This window comes from Oncorhynchus mykiss, chromosome 6 (genome assembly GCF_013265735.2).
Source record: "Oncorhynchus mykiss isolate Arlee chromosome 6, USDA_OmykA_1.1, whole genome shotgun sequence".
In the NCBI taxonomy this organism is placed as follows: Eukaryota; Metazoa; Chordata; class Actinopteri; order Salmoniformes; family Salmonidae; genus Oncorhynchus; species Oncorhynchus mykiss.
The window spans coordinates 44,872,761-44,896,500 of record NC_048570.1 but is presented as its reverse complement, the minus strand read 5'-3'; the positions used below and the strand labels follow the sequence as shown (position 1 = coordinate 44,896,500).

General features: G+C 41.6%; 1 protein-coding gene across 11 annotated transcripts; it reads right to left on the bottom strand.

Annotated features, from left to right (window-relative positions):
- Positions 1–518: 518 nt before the first annotated feature.
- On the bottom strand, positions 519–23,116 carry LOC110526024 (sin3 histone deacetylase corepressor complex component SDS3). 11 transcript variants are annotated; one of them, XR_005052116.1, is made up of 14 exons: positions 22,898–23,116; positions 15,745–15,814; positions 15,361–15,416; positions 14,650–14,721; positions 14,434–14,453; positions 14,154–14,310; positions 13,599–13,694; positions 13,281–13,367; positions 12,951–13,056; positions 11,803–11,904; positions 7,837–8,001; positions 7,398–7,439; positions 7,214–7,298; positions 5,456–5,511 (listed from the first exon to the last, which is right to left on the bottom strand). XR_005052116.1 is itself a non-coding variant. In XM_021606601.2 (11 exons), the coding sequence occupies exons 1-11, from the start codon at positions 23,007–23,009 to the stop codon at positions 5,413–5,415; spliced, it is 960 nt and encodes a 319-aa protein (XP_021462276.1). In that variant the 5' UTR covers positions 23,010–23,115; the 3' UTR covers positions 5,180–5,412. The 11 variants fall into 11 exon arrangements, 7 of the variants coding, with proteins under 7 accessions (XP_021462276.1, XP_036836079.1, XP_036836080.1 ...); XR_002473860.2 differs by lacking the exon at positions 11,803–11,904 and having other exon boundaries at positions 5,445–5,511; XR_002473859.2 differs by lacking the exons at positions 7,398–7,439; positions 7,837–8,001; positions 11,803–11,904 and adding an exon at positions 519–818 and having other exon boundaries at positions 5,346–5,511; positions 22,898–23,115.
- Between the last annotated feature and the right edge of the window lie 624 nt (positions 23,117–23,740).

Here is a 23,740-nt window from a genome sequence, read left to right as displayed (position 1 = left end):
AATTAAGAAAAACCCTTTAATGAGATGTCAAACTTTTGACTGGTACTGTTAAGTTTTCCGACCCTTTACTCAGTACTTTGTTGAAGCACCTTCGGCAGCGATTACAGCCTCGAGTTTGACACTACAAGCTTGGCACACCTGTATGAGGAGTTTCTCCCATTCTTCTCTGAAGATCATCTCATACTCTGTCAAGTTTGATGGGGAGCATCGCTGCACAGCTATTTTCAGGTCTCTCCAGAGATGTTCGATCGGGTTCAAGTCCGGGCTCTGGCTTGGCCACTCAAGGATATTCAAAGACGTGTCTTGAAGTCCCTCCTGCGTTGTCTTGGATGAACCTGAGCTCAATTTCTGGTCTCATAGCAAAGGGTCTGAATACTTTTGTAAATAAGGTATGTTCCTTTTCTAAAATAAAATTTCAAAATTCTAAAAATCTTTTCACTTCGTCATTATTGGGTATTGTTTGTAGATTTGTCAACTCAAAGGCAATAACATCTTTAATAAATGGAACGCACAAAACGTACAAAAAGAAATTAAGTTTTATCTTCCCAGCCAAGTCCGATAGCTATTCCACGAGTGAATTAGACTCATCTAATGTCAATATCACAGATACAAATTCAAACCTTAAGTCAATTCAGTATATTATATATTTTTTTATAAGCAATAAAAAGGTCAATATAACAGGAGCAAAAAAACTATAAACAGACAATTTACCAGATGAAAAGACAATATGAAAATGTTGTGTCCATTTCCCCCTCCTCCACGTATTGATGGTGCAGTTCAGACAAGCATCGCTCTTAGAAAACATGGCATGATTCCGGCTGAATGGCAGATCAAGGAAACTGTTATAGAAATGTGTTAAGTGTAGAAAGAAATGTAAGTCCTATCCATCAGCTTTGAGCCCCTATGCACTTGTGTAGATCTGAGCGGAGTGGATAGTGTAAGCAAAATGGAAATAGTTCAGAAGTCACTCAGGCATGGTGGAGCTATTACAAAATGTCTTATACCAGGGCAATCCATTCCTTTCAGCTCTACACAAAGCCTACAGGCTATTTGGAACAGGGCTTGAATCATGACAATAGAATAAAAAGCTTCTAGGTAAAATGGTTCCACCTGTGCTGGAAGATGGCCAAAAATTTAAAAAGAAATGTAAAAAATGTTTTAAAAAATATAAATGGACAGAATGCTTGGTTACAGTCTTGCTCTTCCCTTCCAGTGGTCCTGATTGGTTGCAACTAGGGATGCAAGATAGATCTGTGAGCATATCAGAAATCTACCGATATTAACTAAAAATGCCAACATCGGCATTGGCCCTATGTCTAGTTTAACGACGATGTGCAAAACCGATTTCAAAGCTGACGCGCATACCTATATAATGTAGGAAGATGACGTAATGACGCCATGAAAAATACAGCACTACACAGAAAAGCAGAAAAATACTAAGCGCACACTTCCAACAACTAAACATCTGTTCCAAGATCGCGTAGCACTCAGACTTCTGTTTTTGTTTTGTACCGGGCAAATCTAGTTATATATATATATATTTATTTATTTTTTTATTATCTCAATTTCCATCTAGACTGAACATACTCTCCTGCAAACCGCTTCACCCAATGTGGTATGGATCTGAATTTTTTTATACTTTAGAACTGGAACCCCAATCAGTAGCTAGCCAGCTAACTAGTTAGTAGTCAGTTGGCTTGGACATAAGCCAGCCTCTTCGGGACAGCCTCTGTCTCTGTCCCGAAGCAAGCACCAGTTAGCCTGGAGCTAGCCTGGAGTTAGGACCATCTCCCGGCTAGCTGAAGAGATCCATCAGCCAATTCCTGGGCTTCAATACCTCTTTTGCCAATTGGCCTGGACCCCTTTACTGCCGATACGGAGCACCGCCGATCCATCACGACTAATCTGCCGACGACAGCGTCCAAGGGGGTTTCTACAGGCTCTTCCGTTGATGTCCCCCGCAGGCCCATCTGCTTGCCCCGGCCTGCTAGCTGTCTGAATCACCATGTCTCCAGCCTAGCTACTCACTGGACCCTATGATCACTCAGCTACACATGACTCTCCCTAATGTCAATATGCCTTGTCTACTGCCGTTTTGGTTGGTGATTGTCTTATTTCACTGTAGAGCCTCCAGCCCAGCTCAAAATGCCTTAGCTAGTCATTTTGTTCCACCCCCAACACATGCGGTGACCTCACCTGGCTTAAATGGTGCCTCTAGAGACAAAACCTCTCATCCTCACTCAACGCCTAGGTTTACCGCCACTGTACTTACATCCTACCATACCCTTGTCTGTACATTATGCCTTGAATCTATTCTTCCGTGCTCAGAAATCTGCTCCTTTTACTCTCTGTTCCCAAACGCACTAGACGACCAGTTCTTATTGCCTTTAGCCGTACGCTTACCCTACTCCTCCTCTGTTGATGTAGAGGTAAACCCAGGCCCTACAGCCCCCAGCATCACTCCCATTCCCCCAGGCACTCTCATTTTTTGACTTATGTAACCATAAAAGCCTTGGTTTCATGCATGTTAACATTAGAAGCCTCCTCCCTAAAAAAATTTAAAAAATCACTACTTCAGCACACTCCGCCAACCCGGATGTCCTAGCCGTGTTTGAATCCTGGCTTAGGAATTTCCACCCCTAACTATAACATTTTCCAACAAGCTAGAACTGCCAAAGGGGGCGGAGTTGCAATTTACTGCAGAGATAGCCTGCAGAGGTCTGTCATACTATCCAGGTCTGTGCCCAAACAAATCTCATACAAATTATCAAGGAACCTACCAGGTACAACCCTAAATCCGTAACCATGGGCACCCTCTTAGATATCATCCTGACCAACTCGCCCTCTAAATAGACATTTGCTGTCTTCAACCAGGATCTCAGCGATAACTGCCTGCGTGCGTAATGGGTCCGCTGTCAAACGACCACCCCTCAACACTGTCAAACACTCCCTTAAACACTTCAGCAAGCATGCCTTTCTAATCGACTTGGCCCAGGTATCCTGGAAGGATATTGACCTCATCCTGTCATTAGAGAATGCCTGGTTGCTCTTCAAATGTGCTTTCCTCAGCATCTTAAATAAGCATGCCCCATTCCAAAAAAATGTAGAACTAAGAACAGACATAGCTCTTGGTTCACTTCAGACTTCACTGCCCTTGACCAGTACAAAAACATCCTGTGGCGTTCTGCATTAGCGTTGAATAATCAGGTCAGGAACCAATATAGTCAGGAACCAATATACTCAGTCAGTTAGGAAAGCTTTTTCAAAACAGAAATTTGCATCCTGTAGCACTAATTCCAAAAAGTTTTGGGACACTAAAATGCATGGAGAATAAGAGCACCTGCTCCCAGCTGCCCACTGCACTGAGGATAGGAAACACTGTCACAGTTGATAAATCTAAGATAATCGAGAAATTCAATAAGCACTTTTCTACAGCTGGCCATGCTTTCCAACTAGCTACCCCTACCCCGGCCAACATCTCAGCACTCCCTGCAGCAACTTGCCCAAGCACCTCAACCACGCTGAAGGTCTTAAATGATATAACCTCCACCGATAAAAGACATTACTGTGCAGCCGTCTTCATCAACCTGGCCAAGGCTTTCGACTCTGTCAATCACCGCATTCGTATCGGCAGAGCCAATAGCACTGGCTTCTCAAATGACTGCCTCGCCTGGTTCACCAACTACTTCTCAGAGTTCAGTGTGTCAAATCGGAGGGGCTGTTGTCCGGACCTCTGGCAGTCTATGGGGGTGCCACAGGGTTCAATTCTCGGGCCGACTCTTTTCTCTGTATATATCAACGTTATCGCTCTTCTTGCTGGTGATTCTCTGATCCACCTATACACCATTCTGTATACATCCAACCCTTCTTTAGACATTGTGCTAACAAAACTCCAACAGAGCTTCAACGCCATACAACATTCTTCCGTGGCTTCCAACTGCTTTTAAATGCTAGTAAAACTAAGTGCATGCTCTTTAAACGATTTCTGCCCGCACTCTCCCGCCCGACTAGATTCACTATTCTGGACGGTTCTGACTTAGAATATGTTGACAACTACAAATACCTAAGCGTCTGGTTAGTGTGAACTCTCCTTCCAGACACACATTAAGGATCTTCAATCCAAAATTAAATCTAGAATCGGCTTCCTATTTCGCAAAAAAGCCGCCTTCACTCATGTCGCCAAACATACCCTTGTAAAACTATAATACCAATCCTTGACTTCGGCGCTGGCATTTACAAAATAGCCTCCAACACTACTCAGCAAACTAGATGTAGTCGATCATAGTGCCATCCTTTTTGTCGCCACCCACCACTGTGACTTGTATGCTCATTGGCTGGCCCTCGCTACATATTCATCACCAAACCCACTGGCTCCAGGTCATCTATAAGTCTTTGCTAGGTAAAGCCCCACCTTACCTCAGCTCACTGGTCACCATAGCAACACACACAACATGTGCTCCAGCAGGTATATTGCACTGGTCATCCCCAAAGCCAACACTTCCTTTGGCCACCTTTCCTTCCAGTTCACTGCTGCCAATGACAGGAACGAATTGCAACAAAAAAAAAATGACTGAAGCCTTATATCTCCCTCTCTAACTTTAAGCAACAGCTGTCAGAGCAACTTACCGATCACTGTACCTGTACACAGCCAATCTGTAAATAGCACACCCAACTACAGAATCCCCATATTATTACTTACCCTCTTGCACCCCAGTATCTCTACTTGCACATTCATCATCTGCACATCTATCACTCCAGTGTTAATGCTAAATTGTAAATATTTCACCTCTATGGCCTATTTATTGCCTTACCGCCCCGCCTGACTCTTCTACATATGCACACACTGTACATTGATTTTCTACTGTGTTATTGACTGTACATTTATTTGTAACTGTTGTTTTTGTCACACTGCTTTGCTTTATTTTGGTGTGTGTAACTTTTAACTAGGCAAGTCGGTTAAGAACAAATTCTTATTTACAATGACGCCCTACCCCAGCCAAACCCAGAAGACACTGGGCCCTATGGGACTCCCAAACATGGCCAGATGTGATACAGCCTGGATTCAAACCAGGGACTGTAGTGACACCTCTTGCACTGAGATATAGTGCCTTAGACCGCTGCGCCCGTTTGCGTGTTAACTATTTAACTGTACTAGAACGCTTAAAAGGCCGCAAAAATGTTAAATATCGGGTATCGTTTTATTTGGCAAGGAAAATATCAATATTGGGCAAAAATGTTGTATCGGTGCATCCCTAGTTGAAACTTCAGAAAGTCATTGAGGAAACTTCCTCAGGCACACAGTAGGGCGGGGGATCAACATGAGGGAAGCCACATACTTTACTTACAAAAAGAGATAAAATGAGGGAGATGCTATAGAGATGGATGGAGAAACAGAAGGAAGGGGCATGTGTTCTATGCCGCCGACCGCCGTCGGATGACAAACGCTCCTCTCTGCAGTTGTCCCAGGTAGATCCTCATCTTTGTGCTGTCACTGGTCTTCCTCACCCAGATCTGTGAGGGGGAAACAGAACAAAATACTCATTAGCTCTCCATGCAATAAGAAAGAGCATCTGTAGGGGGAAATCACAAGTTCAGTGGATGAAAAAGCAGCAAAAATCTAAATGTCACAATTCCTAACATTCCACAGCATTTTAAGTCATGCAGTCTAAGATTCCAAAACTGTAGAAGACATACAGCTAAAACGCATAGCTGTATAGCCTGGCACCAGATCAGTTTGTGCCGTCTTGAACTACACTGAACAAAAATGCAACAATTTCAAAGATTATACTGTGTTACAGTTCATGAGGAAAAATCTGTCAATTTCTATCAATTACGCCCTGACCTATAGATTTCATATGACTGGGAATACAGATATGCATGTGGGTCACAGATACCTTAAAAATGTAGGGCCGTGGATCCAAAAACCAGTCAGAATCTGGTGTGACCAACTCTTGCCTCATGCAACATCTCCTTCAAATAGAGTTGATCAGGCTGTTGATCGAGGCCTGTGGAATGTTGTCCCGCTCCTCTTTAATGGCTGTGCTTAGTTGCTGGATATTGGCGGTAACTGGAACACGCTGTCGTAAATCGATCCAGAGCATCCCAAACATGGGTGACATGTATACAGGCCATGGAAGAACTGGGACATTTTCAGCTTTCAGGACTTGTGTACAGACGCTTACGGCATCGGGCCTTACATTTTATGCTGAAACATGAGGTGATGGCGGAGGATGAATGGCACGACATGGGCCTCAGGATCTCGTCACATTATCTCTGTGCATTAAAATTACCATTGATAAAATGCTATTCTGTTCATTGTCTGTAGCTTATGCCTGGATATACCATAACCATGGGCACACTGTTCACGTTGTTGACATCAGGAAACCTCTCACCCACACAATGCCATACAAGCCGTCTGCCACCTGCCCGGTACAGTTCAACCGGGATTCATCGTGAAGAGCGCACTTCCCCAGCGTGCCAGTGGCCATCGAAGGTGAGCATTTGCCCACTGAAGTCTTTTAGGTCAAGACCCTGGTAAGGACGACGAACACGCAGATGAGCTTCACTGAGACGGTTCGTGCAGAAATTATTTGGTTTTGCAAACCCACAGTTCTATCAACTGTCTGGATGGCTGGTCTCAGACGATCCCGCAGGTGAAGAAGCCAAATGTGGAGGTCCCGGGCTAATGTGGTTACACATGGTCTACGGTTGTGAGGCTGGTTGGACATACTACCAAACTTTCTAAAATGACATTGGAGGCAGCTTATGGTAGAGAAATGAACATTACATTCTCTGGCAACAACTGGTGGACATTCCTGAAGTCAGCATGACAATAGCACATACCCTCAGAACTTGAGACATCTGTGGCATTGTGTTCTGTGACATTTTAGAGGGGCTTTTCATTGTCCCCAGCAAAAGGTGCATCTGTAATGATTGTGCTGTTTAATCAGCTTCTTGATATGCCACACCTGTCATGTGGATGGATTATCTTGGCAAAGGAGAAATGCTCAATAACAGAGACGTAAACAACATTTGAGAGAAATAAGCTTTTAGTGAGTATGGAACATTTCTGAGATCTTTTATTTCATCTCATAAAACATGGGACTAACACTAAATGTTGCGTTTATATTTTTTGTTCAGTGTAGTATACAAGGACTAAAGACAGCCGGTAGCCTGGTCTAAGATATTTGTGCTATAAGGGTGTGACACCCACCTCGTTTGTTCCCACAGAGCTGATGACACAGCTGATCTTGGTATTCTCCTTTGACTCCAGGTAGATGGCTTGGCCCTTATGGTACCTGACAGGGTCAAGACAAGAACAAAACTACATGAGCCAAAAAAACAGTAGCAATTAAACACTTCTCATGCTGGAAATGAAAGTAAGATCATTATCTTACCTTATAGTCAAGTAGCCATTTCAGACATTTCTAAGCAGTGTCCTTAAAAAAACGGACATTTAAATTAAAAAGACAAAATATTTAAATGTAGTTCCTCTAATGTTTAATCGACTGACATTGAGTGAGGGGGTAAGAGCAAGGATCAGTCCATTCAGGTAAGAATGTCATACACTACCAGACAAACGTTTGGACACCTACTCATTCAAGGGTTTTTCCTTTATTATTACTAATTTCTACATAATAAATAGTAGTGATGTAATCAAAACATATGGAATCATGTAGTAACCAGAAAAGTGTTAAATATAAAATATATTTTGATTTGCTTAATATTCTTCAAAGTAGCCACCCTTTGCCTTGATGACAGCTTTGCACATTCTTGGCATTCTCACAATCAGCTTCACCTGGAATGCTTTTCCAACAGTCTTGAAGGAGTACCCACATATGCTGAGAGCTTGTTGGCTGCTTTTCCGCCACTCTGCGGTCCTACTCATCTCAATTGGGTTGAGGTCGGGTGATTGTGGAGGCCACGTCATCTGATGCTGCCCTCCATCACTCCTTGGTCAAATATTCCTTACACAGCCTGGAGGTGTGTTGGGTCATTGTCCTGTTGAAAAACAAATGATAGTGGGACTAAGCACAAACCAGATGGGATGGCGTATAGCTACAGAATGCTGTGGTAGCCATGCTGGTTAAATAAAATCACAGACAGTGTCACCAGCAAAACACCATCAGACCGCCGCCATTCTTCACGGTGGGAACCACACATGTGGAGATCATCCGTTCACCTACTCTGCTTCTCACAATGACACAGTAGTTGGAACCAAAAAAAGTCACATTTGGACTCAGACCAAAGGACAGCTTTCCAAAGTCTAATGTCCATTGCTCGTGTTTCTTAGCCCAAGCAAGTCTCTTCTTATTGGTGACCTTTAGTAGTGGTTTCTTTGCAGCAACTCAACCACGAAGGCCTGATTTATGCAGTCTCCAATGAACAGTTGATGTTGAGTTGTGTCTGTTAATTGAACTCTGACACTTATTTGAGCTGCAATTTCTGAGGCTGGTAACTAATGAATATATCCGCTGAAGACGAGTTAACGCTGGGTCTTCCTTTCCTGTGGTTGTCCTCGAGAGCCAGTTTATCATAGAGCTTGGTTTTTGCGACTACACTTGAAGAAACTTTTAAAAAGTTGAAATCTTCCAGATTGACTGACCATGTCTTAAAGTAATGGACTGTCGTTTCACTTTGCTTATTTAAGCTGTTCTTGCCCAAATATGGACTTGATCTTTTACCAAAAAGGGCTGTCACAACACAATTGATTGAGCCAAACACACTAAGTAAACACATTCCACAAATTAACTTAAGGCACACCTGTTGAATGAAATGCATTCTAGGCAACTATCTCATGAAGTTGGTTGAGAATTCCAAGCGTGTGCAAAGCCGTCAAGGCAAACGGTGGCTACTTTGAAGAATCTCAAATATATTTTGATTTGTTTAACACTTTCTTGGTTACTACTTTATTCCATGTGTTATTTCATACTTTTGATGTCTTCACTATTATTCTACAATGTAGAAAATAGTAAAAAATAAAGAAACCCTGGAATGAGTAGGTGTCCAAACTTTTGACTGGTACTGCGCACACACACACTATTTAATGTAATTTTAAAGGTAATCTAACAGAATCTTCTTGTCCTGTATGACAGCCAGCCAGGTAATCTTGGATTATCATATACTCTGTCTGGGGAGAGTCATCCTGAGGTAAGAGCAGAAGCAGGTGGAACAGACAGTAATCACTTTGAAAGGAGATGTAGATAATACATTTCCCCATGGACGTGGTATATCCAGTATCCTCACCAAAGCCATATAGTTTCACGGTTAACAACAGAGTGAGACTGATAGCAGCAAGCACTACTTAGTGGTCCATCACCTGAGCCCTCCCTCATTTCAACATTTAGAGGCTACATGAAGGTCATGGAAAAGGAACAGATTTCAAATTTCCACTCTTCAAAAGGAATTATTCATTGACGTTTGATGTCCTATGCAGGGAGCGCTAGACTCTCCCTCTCTACCCAAAGGGCCTGAGAGGACAGATTATCCAAGTAAAGCCAACATTCAGTCCTTTCTGTCAGAATGGCCAATGCCATGTTCTTGCTCCATGATAGTGGAATGTAAATCCATGGTAGCAGATAACCAACATTCCCACCATTAGTAAGACATAACCTTTCTCTATTGACCAGAGGGCAGATAGTATTGTAGGTAAGTTCACTAAAACTTTGCAGACATGCCAGAAATACAGCCAGTAAAGGCTACAATTCCTGTTGTATAGTATTTATACGGGTGTGTGGCCATCTAGTGGCTAATAAGTCAACTGCATCATGGATTAAAAACTCAATATTCTATAATAAACCAGTTTAGTAGGTCACATGTTTTGCCCAATTTTTCGGGATTTAAAAAATGTGTCAATAAAAAGGACCACAGTGGACCTAAGTTTGACTTTATCAACCTAAATGAAAATCCCCTTTTTCTTCTGCGTTTTTAAAAAAGTCTAATAAAACTAATTAAAGTGAAGATAAACAAAGGCCATTGTGATTGAACAAGCTTCGCATGCATTTACATTCAACTTAAATTAAAAAGCAGTCTCGGATAGCCACCGGTCCCTTTTAAAAGGGGCGGCAGGTAGCCTAGTGGATAGATTGTTGGACCAGTAACCAAAAGGTTCTAAAATTGATTGAAGACATTTAATTCCCTCAATCTACACACAACATCCCATAATGACAAAGACAAAACATGTTTTATTATACACTGCTCAAAAAAATAAAGGGAACAACACGATGTAACTCCAAGTCAATCGCACTTCTGTGAAATCAAACTGTCCACTTAGGAAGCAACACTGAGTGACAATAATTTTCACATGCTGTTGTGCAAATGGAATAGACAACAGGTGGAAATTATAGGCAATTAGCAAAGACACCCCCATTAAAGGAGTGGTTCTGCAGGTGGTGACCACAGACCACTTCTCAGTTCCTATGCTTCCTGGCTGATGTTTTGGTCACTTTTGAATGCTGGCGGTGCTTTCACTCTAGTGGTAGCATGAGACGGAGTCTACAACCCACACAAGTGGCTCAGGTAGTGCAGCTCATCCAGGATGGAACATCAATGCGAGCTGTGGCAAGACGGTTTGCTGTGTCTGTCAGCGTAGTGTCCAGAGCATGGAGGCGCTACCAGGAGACAGGCCAGTACATCAGGAGACGTGGAGGGAGCCGTAGGAGGGCAACAACCCAGCAGCAGGACCGCTACCTCCGCCTTTGTGCAAGGAGGAGCACTGCCAGAGCCCTGCAAAATGACCTCCAGCAGGCCACAAATGTGCATGTGTCTGCTCAAACAGTCAGAAACAGACACCTACTCCATGAGTGTGATATGAGGGCCCGACATCCACAGGTGCTTACAGCCCAACACCGTGCAGGACGTTTGGCATTTGCCAGAGATCACCAAGATTGGAAAATTTGTCACTGGCGCCCTGTGCTCTTCACAGATGAAAGCAGGTTCACACTGAGCACATGTGACAGACGTGACAGTCTGGAGACGCCGTGGAGAACGTTCTGCTGCCTGCAACATTTTCCAGCATGACCGGTTTGGCGGTGGGTCAGTCATGGTGTGGGGTGGCATTTCTTTGGGGGGCCGCACAGCCCTCCATGTGCTCGCCAGAGGTAGCCTGACTGCCATTAGGTACCGAGATGAGATCCTCAGACCCCTTGTGAGACCATATGCTGGTGCGGTTGGCCCTGGGTTCCTCCTAATGCAAGACAATGCTAGACCTCATGTGGCTGGAGTGTGTCAGCAGTTCCTGCAAGAGGAAGGCATTGATGCTATGGACTGGCCCGGCCGTTCCCCAGACCTGAATCCAATTGAGCACATCATGTCTCACTCCATCCACCACAGACTGCACCACAGACTGTCCAGGAGTTGGCAGATGCTTTAGTTCAGGTCTGGGAGGAGATCCCTCAGGAGACCATCCGCCACCTCATCAGGAGCATGCCCAGGCGTTGTAGGGAGGTCATACAGGCACATGGAGGCCACACACACTACTGAGCCTCATTTTGACTTGTTTTAAGGACATTACATCAAAGTTGGATCAGCCTGTAGTGTGGTTTTCCACTTTAATTTTGAGTGTGACTCCAAATCCAGACCGCCATGGTTTGATAAATTTGATTTCCATTGATAATTTTTGTGTGATTTTGTTGTCAGCACATTCAACTATGTAAAGAAAAAAAGTATTTAATAAGAATATTTCATTCATTCAGATCTAGGATGTGTTATTTTAGTGTTCCCTTTATTTTTTTGAGCAGTGTATTTCAGCAAATGTATTAAATGTATTATATATATATATATATATATATTTTTTTTAAATACCTTAACTATTCCGACCCTTTGCCATGAGACTCAAAATTGAGTTCAGGTACATCCTGTTTCCATTGATCATCCTTGAGATGTTTCAACTTGATTGGAGTCCACCTGTGGTAAATTCAAGTGATTGGACATGATTTGGAAATACACATACCGGTCTACATATTGTCCCAGTTGACAGTGCATATCAGAGCAAAGACCAAGCCATGAGGTTGAAGGAATTGTACTTAGAGCGCCAAGACAGGATTGTGTCAAGGCACAGCTCTGGGGAAGGGTATCAAAACATTTCTGCAGCAATGAAGGTCCTCAAAAACACCGTGGCCTCCATCATTCCTAAATGGAAGAAATTTGGGACCACCAAGGCTCTTGCTAAAGCTGGCAGCCCAACCAAACTGAGCAAACGGAGGAAAAGGTCCTTGGTCAGGGACGTGACCAAGAACACGATGGTCACTGACAGAGCTCCAGAGTCACTCTCTGTGGAGATGGGAGAACCTTCCAGAAGGACAACCATCTCCGCAGCACTCCACTAATCCAGCCTTTATGGTAGAGTGGCTAGATGGAAGCCACTCCTCAGTAAAAGGCAAATGACAGCCGCTTAGTTTGCCAAAAGTCACCTAAAGGCCTCTCAGACCATGAGAAACAAGATTCTCTGGTCTGATGAAACCAAGACTTAACTCTTTGGCCTTAATGCCAAGCGTCACCTGGCACCATCCCTACGGTGAAAAATGGTGGTGACAGCATCATGCTGTGGTGATGTTTTTCAGCAGCAGGGACTGGGAGACTAGTCAGGATCGAGGGAAAGATGAACGGAGCAGGGAGATCCTTGATGAAGTCCTGAGCGCTCTGGAGCAGGTTCTTAGTCTGGGGCGAAGGTTCACCTTTCAACAGGACAACAACCCTAAGCACACAGCCAAGACAACACAGGAGTGGCTTCTGGACAAGTCTCTGAATGTCCTTGAGTGGCCGAACCAGAGCGCTAACTTAAACCCGATCGAACATCTCTGGAGAGATCTGTTTTTGCTTTATCATTATGGGGTAGTGTGTGTAGATTAGGGGGAAAAAACAATTTAATCTATTTTAATATAAGGCTATAACATAACAAAATGTGGAAAAAGTCAAGGAGTCTGAATACTTTCCGAATGCACTGTATGTACCATCTCTTGTCATAGTAGAGCTTTCCTTCTTCGATGCGGGCTTCATAGCGCTGTGAAGGGGCCTCTACTGGAGTGGTGGGCATATGGTCTGGAGAAGACGGAGACACTGGGGGAGAAAACATGGCATGAGAACACAAATCTATCTAGTCCTTTCAATGTAAATGGTTAACTTACTAACATGGCCTGGGCAGGTTTTTATATTAAACAATGGTATCTAAAATTAATATAATATTTTCTGAACTAAAATCCTTTAATAACTTGATGTACTTTTTCTCATTTTAGCTGAATAGGTCTTTATACTAACTGAAACAATCATAAGAGTAGTAAAACCTGGATGCTTGGGGGACTTCAGCTGCTTGTTCAGTGTTCGCAGATCTTCCATTATCTGTTCGTCTGTTAGCAAATAGTTTAACTGAGGTGTGCCTAGTTAAGGACAACTCATATCATAATTTGTACCCAGATACCCCAAATAATATTTCTGTAAATAACAATATCTGTTATAACAGCTGTGCAAATTAGAAATGGGAAATGTACTGTAACTAAAGAAAATAAGTAAAGACAAGATTGTTATTGAAGACAGATGGATTCTGCACAGCGCATAGCTCGGGTCAACCCTTATATAAACAAGCAGAGAGTTGTTAAGGATATCAGGTGCAGGTTTCCTTCGTTTGTCTGGAATGGGGACTGGATCGTTGGGCCTCCTCCTCAACTTCCGGGTCATGATGGGTTTCACCTCCATAGAATCTAGAGGGAAACAAACCATGAGCTCACTGCAGCTGACACTCAAAGAAATAACTAAAACATATTAAATGTATATCAGTATATTGATAACTATAATATATGTAAAGTATTCTCATTACGTAAAGTTACATGACCTTACAGGTTTTAATAACATTACTACACAGTAACAAGATCATCGGCTAAGTGATTAGCATGAAATATGCACATTTTGAGTAAGAGAACACAATGCATCTAAGACTAGGCCATTTTAACTGGCACCCATGTTAATACCAAGGCTGTGAGATCTGAGATTGGCTTAAAAGCTATCCCTCTCATCTCTAAAACACTTCCACTGCATGAACAGAAATAAATGAGCCTACATAGTCTTCTTTCCTCAAATTCTCTTTCTCTCATTCTTTTTAATCCCCACATGAGGGGGGAAGATTTCTCTGTTATCTTATCTTTTTCAGTGATTCTCCTTACCGCCGGTCAACTCCATTGTTAATTTCTCATTCTCGATCATCTTCTTCTTCTCCTCCAGCTCAGAAATTAAATTTTCCTTCAGCTCAACCTTCTTATCGTCAAACTCCTTCACCGCCGCTTTTTTCTCTTTGATGTGGTTCCTTTCCACCTGTTCCGTCTGTGAAAGACAGAAAGAGAGGAGGAGAGGCCCAGGGATGTTCACTGTGTCAAAAGGACATCATGGCAGGCTAATTATTCAATGGAATTACAATGTTAAGTAATAATATCAAACATGTCTTACCTCGAGTTGGAGGAAGAGATCTGTAGGAAACAGACAACACAGCGGTAACGCTCATGTTAACTGAAACATCAGTTACTCCCTGTATGTCACATTGACTTGTCACAAAACCTGCACATCCTTGGGTGAGTTCAAGATCAAATTATAAAGAATATGGACTCTACGTGGAAAACTACTAAAACACCCATCTAGTTCAAAAACAGTGCACAGTGATCTTACCAGCATTGCGAAGTCTCTCTTTATATTGCTGGTCCAGCTTCTTCATTCTCTTCTGGTACTCCTGAAGTGTTCCTGCAGGGATGAGAAAACAGCATGTAACGTCCAACGTTCAACCAATTTTTGCAAGGAACAACACTACCTCTGAAGTGTCATCGTAACAGTTGTGTCAAATGATAAATAAAGTAGCCTTGCACATGCCTTAGCTTGCGCGAGACAGAACAGCTCATAGGAGCAGGAGCCTATTTCTGTAGCGTGAGGCAGCTTGATGTACAAATATACCCCATGGACAGGATACTAGTCCATCACAGGGCTTTACCGCCAATCTATCTCCGAGATGCATCGGGTCCCATTTTTACAGTCTTGGTTATGACTCAGCTAGGACCCAAACTCCCAATCTCAGGGCGGACACTAACCACAAGGCCACGGAGTAGGTTGAATTCATAAATTAAAGGGCTCCTGAGAGAGGCAGCGGTCTAAGGCACTATCTCAGTGGTAGAGGCGTCAGTACAGACCCTGGTTCAATATCACAACCGGACGTGAGTGTGCCGCTCTATGGGACTCCCAATCGGCCCAGTGTCTTCCAGGTTTGGACGGGGTAGGGCGTCATTGTAAATAAGAACTTGTTCTTAACGGATTTGCCTAGTTACATTTTTTTTTTTTTTTATTACAAAAAATAACTACAGTGAGGATAATTAGAAACAGTGACATTACCTTCTTGGAGTTGCGTCAACTGCCTTTTCAATGATGCCAACTTGTCTTTGTACATCCTGCAACAAAACAAACATGATTATCACAACCAAACTACTGTATCTGTACATTTAGTCCTTCAAGATCGGGTTACATTTTGAACATAATTTGGTCCATGTTGTCATCTATTCCAGGGCTCTCCAACCCTGTTCCTGTACAGCTACCCTCCTGTAGGTTTTTGCTCCTACCCCAGTTGTAACTAACCTGATTCAGCTTATCAACAAGCGAATTATTAGAATCAAGTGCGTTACATTAGAGTTGGAGTGAAGGACCTAGCGCTCCGGGAGCAGGGTTGGAGAGCCTTGATTAATCTATCCAGCGTAACCATGCATTTTGGGGAAAACTCACTGTTCTTTAATTTCCACATAGTCATCCTCGTTGTGTTTCGCTAGGTCAGTTTCACTGGCGTCTTCAGTGTCTGAAAAAGGGCAAAAAAGCCTGATGTCAGTTATTAAAGTATACTAGCTATAACCTTAGGTTTAAGGTACCAAATTAGGCAATATAATATGGCATGCCATGACATTTTCAGAACACGTTGGTCAATCCCATTCCCAAATCAATGATATGAATACTTTTAGGACATGCGGTCCTCCATAAAGAGACCGGAAATCGTAGTAACGTTAGACAAGTAAAAACATATGCACTCAGTAAAGTTAACATTATTTGCGTCACCCATGACTCGGATACCAGCCATGTGTTTAAACTTACATAAACGCATACCAAAACACAGAAAAACGAGGTGCGGAGGCTGATAAAAGGGCACAGGTTCCCCCCCACTGATACATTCAAATATAGCTTGGGTAGCTAAGTTAGTTTATGTCATAGGATAAACTAGGTAGTTCGCTACCTAACTGACTTAGCAGGCTACTACGGTCATGAGCAAAGTGGTAAACTAGCACGCTAGACATTCCGCGAACAACCTGGCTCGTTTGTATCAACAACTTCTCGCTGAAACGTCGCAGAAAGAAATGTACCACGGCAGAAAGCTACCGACTCAAGTAATTAGTCGTTTCTCATTTGACCATCCAACTAATTCTCAATGGCGAACGGTTTACCTTGAGCGCCGAACGTTTGCCGCATGTTGACTTGCTAGCACAGTTGCTATTGCGTAGCTGATGGAGCCAAGTTCCAGGCGTGCGGTGTGATGTGGCAAGCTAACGTTAGCTAGCTTAGCAACGACTCACTCAGAAGACTTGGTTAGCTAGCTAATTAAGAGTTTCTTAGATTCAATCTCGTGAGCTTGACCTGTGTTTTGCAGAAGGTTGCGTGACATTACCTACCCTGACTAGCTCGTTAGTCAACTAGCAAACGTTGGTTGCCAAGCTACTGAGCTTGCCAGCGCAAAGGTTTTGCCGGTTTCTTGTCAGTGGATTGTACTTTAACGTTAGTTAGATATCTACTAGTCGACAAATTACGCTAGCTAGACAGTTTAAAAATGGATTACCTTACCTTTGATAAAACAACTATCCATCAAAGTCAGTTAACATTGTTGGCTAGCGTCATTGCTGAAAATTTAAATGAGCTTGGCCGGGCCTCAAAATCTAACTATCCAACCACCTTCATCGACATGCAAGGATAATTACAAAAATAAAACATGTCTCATATATTTCACACCAAGAATGTGTCATAACTGGCCAATCAATTAAATCATAGGTGGTAAAGCCATTTTCTTGTCACGTGTCAATATTCTAACGTTACTGAGAATTACTGCCTGCCCTGACTTGTTCCTAACTTTACTACTAATATTTTTAACATTAAATTAGCCAGATGGCAGAATCGAGGCTCCAGTGCATGGGGGTAACAAGATGAACGCTTTCTACGTTAACTTTAGCAATCTGTCCACCACCAGACCAGAACACGGTTTGCTGTAACGTTAACTCGTTAGAAGACTTTACAACCAGGCTTGGATGCAAACCATGAAAGTTGGAAAATACATGAACTCCTCCCCGTGACAGGTAGCTTTCTTGCCAGCTAGCTACTAACATTACTCCTCGTGTGAACCAGAATTTGGCGTTTAAAATGAAAATCGCCAAATTCAACGTCTCCTGTAAACCCTGCCTGATTCTGGTTCACTCGTCGTGGTGCCAGATCCACCACGAATCAGAAGCCTGTAGTGTAGTGATGGGTCGTTAGCGAACGAGTCGGATCTAGAGCCGGCTCTGGTAGGTGAACGTTGGGAGCCGTCTCGCATATCAGAAGAGCGGAATCTATTTATACAAATATAAACAAATTAAGATATGAATAATCCAAATATTTAAATTAATATAATTAACTAATTCAAAATACGAAATAAACGAATAATAAGCCTAAATGCTCAAGCGCACACATTCGTTCTGACCCTCTGCTCAGACTAACAGCCTCACCTGTTCCTGTCAAATCAGACAGTGTCAACCAATTACCAAATATGCGTGAGGGAGGGCCGAGCCAACTCACTCAGTCACACACTTAGCAGCAGAGGAGAGAGAAGGACAGCTGTGAAAACAACAGCTGGAAAATTAGTCAGAAGCACAGTAGCATTTGGATGCATTTTAATAAATGTAGACAATGTTAGAGCACGGTGTAGAATTTGCCAAAACAAAATCTCATATAAAGCCAGTTCTACGCACAACCTACACCGGCATATATGCGAACTGTGAAGCTTCGAGAAACTAGCGGTGGAGCCAGCGTATCCACTCAGTTAAGTAGGCCTACTCCGCAACCCACAGCAACACAGTCTTCTATAGACCGGTTTATGCCAAAGTCTGTCTGTAGCAAAACAAGGCCAAATTGATATTGCATTGGCCAAAATGATTGCCACCGATTTCCAACCATTTTCGATCGTGGAGGACTGGGGTTTTGGAACTGTGTACATTGGATTTAGACTATTGCTATCATTTCTAAGCAGGAAACCCTTTCAAAATCACTTATTCCACAACTGTAAGAGAGAGCACACAGGCTTCAGTGCGGGAAGGAGTCCAAAAAGCTACTGCAGTTTGCCTGACATCAAGGGTAACAAGTTCTTACATGTTGGTTACATGTCACTTCAATGAAGATTTGTCGATGTCTAGCTGTCTTCTGGACTGCTTTGAGTTCAGTGACAAACACCTCAGAGAACTTGGCAGAGGAATTGTTGAGAGTGGCCAGAGAATGGTAAGTAGATGGAAAAGTGGTCTGTTGTGTTAGCGACAATGCAGCTAACATAACCAAAGCCATACATGTTTAAATGGACCCATCATCCATGTCTTGCCAACACAATCAACCTGATTGTAAGATATGCTCTGAAGGTGATGAAGCCCACTGTGGACAAAGTGAAAGCAGCTGTGGAATACTTCCACAGGAGCACAGTAGGTGCTGAAAAACTAACGTCTACACAACGCCGGATGGGGATAGCTGAGCTGAGGCCTAAACAAGACTGCACTACAAGGTGGAATTCAACATTTTATATGTTTAAGCGGTTTCTTGAGTCAAAGGATGCCATCAACTCTAACCCTGGCCATTGTCAATGCACGCCATCATCTCTACCCTGGCCATTGTCAATGCACCTGTTGATGCTCTGACCCAAGAGGAATGGGAGGTGGTGGAGGAGGTGTGCAGAGTCCAGGAACCGTTTGAGCAGGTCACTGTGGAGAGGTACAGTAAGCAATTATTACTACATCATTATTTAATCCAGTATTATATATCTATATGAGCAGTAGATGAGAATGTAGTATCAGTGGACAAAACATGAACTAATAAGTTACTGTTCTTTTTTCAGCTATGTGACAGCCTCAAATTATATTCCTGTGATAGGGTCTGCAGCGAATCAAAGCCAGCCGCTAGAGAGAAGCAAATGTAACCACAGGACATGCGACAGAGTTGATGGACACCCTATTTTCATCAATGGACAAAGTTCCACAGAATGGAATATAATCACGTGCTATCAGAAACCGCTGCACTTGACCCCAGGTTTAAGAAGGTAGCCTTCAGTGATGCCAGAGCGGTTGATAAGACTCTTCAAAGAATAACCTCAGCAGCAGGGAGGGACAGCCCCAGCAGTCAGTTGGCTCAGGCACCAGGGCAACAGGAAGAAGAGGGATCAGATGGAGCTGAAGCACCAGCAGTAGTGCCACAAATGTCTGCTGTTTGACGAGAGAGAAACTGGGGATGCAGCACAAAGGAATCACTCAGCAGATGCCATAATGGAGGTCCAATCCTATTCGGAGGAGCCCCTCCTACAAAGATCTGCAGATCCTCTGAGCTGGTGGAAGAGCAAAGCCTCTGTCTACCCACGGCTTACTAAAGTCATGACAGGGAGACTCTGCATAGTGGCCACATCTGTTCCCTCTGAGATGGTCTTCTCAAAAACGGGACAAATAATGACTGAGAGAAGAAACCGCATCAGCCCCTCAAGTGAGGCAGCTTGCATTTCTGAATGCAAATCTCTCATAAAAGCAAAATATGGTCAGCATTGCTGTGTGCTGCTGGTTATAACATGGCACTAAAGAAGAGAGATAAGAGGGACTAGTTTAATGTTTTAAGTGGGTTGCTGCAGTTATGCACATTTATTTATTTATCTTTGATATTGTGCAATATTCTATTATTAGGTTGTTCAGATTGTATTAGTTTTGAATGGTTAGATTTTTATTCACTTTGTTTGTATACATTAAAAAAGTTATACTTTAAAAGCAAATGTTTAGTAGCATTCTTTTTCATAAACCAATGCATTTTTAAATAGATTGAAGGTAGAATATAATTTCATTTAATTTAATTAGAATTGTTTTAACATCAATTAGTCAAACTATCGCAAACTGTTTGACTTGAATTTATTTTTTATTTTTTTTAAACGTATATTTTTTTAAAGAGCCGGCTCTTTTTGGTGAGCTGAAAAGTGAGCTTTTTGGTGAGCTTTTCTCACTGAAAAGAGCTATTGTGTTGTTGTTGATTAAACTGGCCAGTCATCTTTTTTTGTTTTGTATTTTTTTCTATGAAGTAACAAAACAAATACAATCACAGAAATATACAAACATAAACCTAAGTGTTACATATCGAGATTGTCATGTCTCTTGTCAGAAGGCATGGACCAAAGCGCAGCGTGGTAAGTGTTCATGATAAATGTATTACTCAAAACACTCAAACAAAATAAAGAGTGAAAACAGAAAAAGTCCTGTCAGGTGCAGACACTAAACAGAAAATAACACCCACAAAACCCAAACGAAAAAGGACAACTCCTATATGATCCCCAATCAGAGACAACGATAGACAGCTGCTTCTGATTGGGAACCACACCAACATCGAAATAAAGAAACTAGAATGCCCACCCTAGTCACACCCTGGCCTAACCATGATAGAGAATAAAAGCCTCTATGGCCAGGATGTGACAGTGATACATTTTCAATTTGTCAAAAAGGTTTATGATACCAATTGCTTTTTACACTTACTGATAGAATTTTAATGTAATTTAGAAATTGTCTTAGACAAATGTGTAGAGGGGTTTGTTCTCCGCCCACTTCATTTCATGGATAAATTGTCTGCCATGAAAAATAAACAAATTACCGATTAAAGTTAAATCAGGGTCCATTTAATTTGGATCAAATTAAAACAATATAAGAGTCTTTCAAATGAACATTAATAGTAGCTAGTTTCTTTTAAAAATCCAATATTTTAACTCAACCCAAAATATTCTGACATAAGAACAATCCCAAAATAAATGGTCAAGAGTCTCTGGGCTACAACCACAAAATACACGTTATCAATAGTTATTTTGAAACTGTGTATAATAAAAGGTTTTTACAGGGTAGATTCTTTGAATTAGTTTGTATGATATTTCTTTCACCTTTTTAGATATACAGTATTTCCCAGACAACAACAAGACTTTGTTCACTTGTCCTAGGGCTGCATTCTAGTATATTCTAGCAGAGGGAATAGTAACATCTTGACAGTTTTCTTTTATACACGTTATTACATTTATAGCTTAAAATGTCAATTCATTCTAGTCGTATGGAGGCTACAAAATACTGTTATAGTATTTTGTACTGTATTTTGTACAGAGTACTGTTATATTCTCATAAAAGAAGAATAGCACCTTTAGGGACAGCTCTAACAACTATTTGAAACTCCTCTGGATTTGTGTGTTCTCATGAATTCTGGAAAATCATATAGTTGTCCATCATTATTCAATCATTGCTTAACCCAGATAATGCTGTTGTCAAACCAGTTATGGAAAAACAAAGACTTGTTTTTGTATCTTATGTCTATTATTCCAGATTGTATATCTATGTGGGGGAAAATTGTGTTTGTAAATGAGGTTCCAAGTTAGAAGTACTTGTTTATTTAAGAAAGTTAGCAAACTTAATAGAGATCTAACCCACATCAAAGTTGCATTTGAGCAAGAATTCTAGACCACCAATCTGTTGGAATATTACATTTGGGACTATATTCCAAATGCAATCCTCATTTCTTAAATAGTTTTGTATCCATTTTAACTTAGATTATATTATAGGTTTTAAAAATCCAGAGCATTCAACCCTCCCTCACTTTGGGTTCTACATATTACCGCTTTTCTTAAATAATAAGGTTTAGTCCACCATATGAAGTAAAATAATTTAGTATCAACCATTTTAGTTACAGAGGAACATCCAAGGCAAGGGAGGTAAACACCAACCTTGACAGACCTTCAGATTGACAAAAGTACACGTCCAGATAAAGATCTCTTAATAACCAGCAGTTAAATCTCTTTACAATTTTCTCTACAATATGAGATACATTTAAGATGTCCCTTTCTTTCTGCTCGTTGCTAACTTTAATACGAAGATTTGTGATCACATCTTTTACAAGGATATTACATAATGAGTTTAAGGTCACATTTTTTCAACGCAAAAATTCACATTTTCTAATATTCAGGGATAAACCAGATACACGTGAGAAGGCATTAATACATTCAATAGCTTTCCGGACTTCAATATGTTATTTAAAAAAATGTGGTGTCAGCAAATTGTGAATATTTTCTTTATCTTGTATCTGAATACCCCTAAAACTATATATATTGATATTTTGCCATAACTTGTGTGACCCCAAAATATAAAAGCTGGGCATCCTTGTTTAATTCCGCGCCTAATGTCGAATCTCTGAAGTTCATTGGGATAATTTAACAGAGCTGTTACTATTATTGTAAAGTGTCTTAACTACACATCGAAAATAGACCAAACCCCCAAAATCGAAGTCTCAAAAAGAAAATGTTCAACTGTATCAAAAGCCGTGTAAAAGTGTACAAATAAAGCTATATTCCATAATGTGTGGTTAGCTAGTTAGTTAACTACGGTACTGTAGCTATCGTTACATCGTTGCTCAAGGTAACGTCAGCTCAAACGTACTGCCTTTACAGTTCAATGTGAATGAGTTTATAAAAATATAAAAAAGTTATTATAATATTGAAAAAAAATCTAACGTTAATTAATGTTCCTTAGTAAATATAACAAGTGTAACGCGTTAGCCAGCTAAAGCTAACTAACGCGTCAGTGAACCTAGCTAGTTTAGCTAACGTTACCTTCTTCCGAGTCTATTCCCCTGAAGCTTCGATCATCGTCCTCGTCCACACTATCAAGTTCTTCTTCATCATTGTAATAATCTACCATCGGTGATAGTAAAGCGGAAGCCATATGATGGCTAGCTAGTAAAATTGTAAACAAACGTTAGATAAACAATCGATTTGAATTGCTGTGCATAACAAAACAGCGCCTACGTCTGTTAAGACCCCAATATATCTGAGACGGCCGCCGACGCGCCTGACCAAAATCTCAAATTCACAAAATTAAATATATATTTTTGGGGGGTGATTTTATCACACCGTTGTGGTTAAAACATGTACTAATTGAATCACGTGTATGTAAAATATCCGTTTTCCCTATAACTGCACCTGATGTGTGTTGTCTAAGTAGGCATTTACGAGGTCAGTCCTCGTGCAGAGCGCCACGATTTTCGAGGTGGTGTTGTTGTTGTTGTTGTGATGATTCTTCTTCTATAGTATTTAGAGGTGCATGCCGCCACCTACTGTGTGGGGTGAAAACTGGGGAACTTTAACGCAGAAAACACAGGGGGATAAACGAAAACATTATGCATTGTTTCAGCCGTAAAGTCCTGGAGATCCAAAAGCCTTTTTGTTGCATTCACAATTATGTCAAGTTTCTTCGATTTCGTGCTAGTTTTACTTGTACAATGTATCACCTGCACAATAAACACAATACAATAAACCTTCTAAACTTTCAGCACTTCAGGATCCCTCAACTGATGAACAACACTTTCTGCTGCGGGGCATCCATTGCCATTTCTTACTCATTTGCACTTGCTCCTTCTGCCATTTGCCTGCCTCTGTATAGGAGACTTGGTGGAA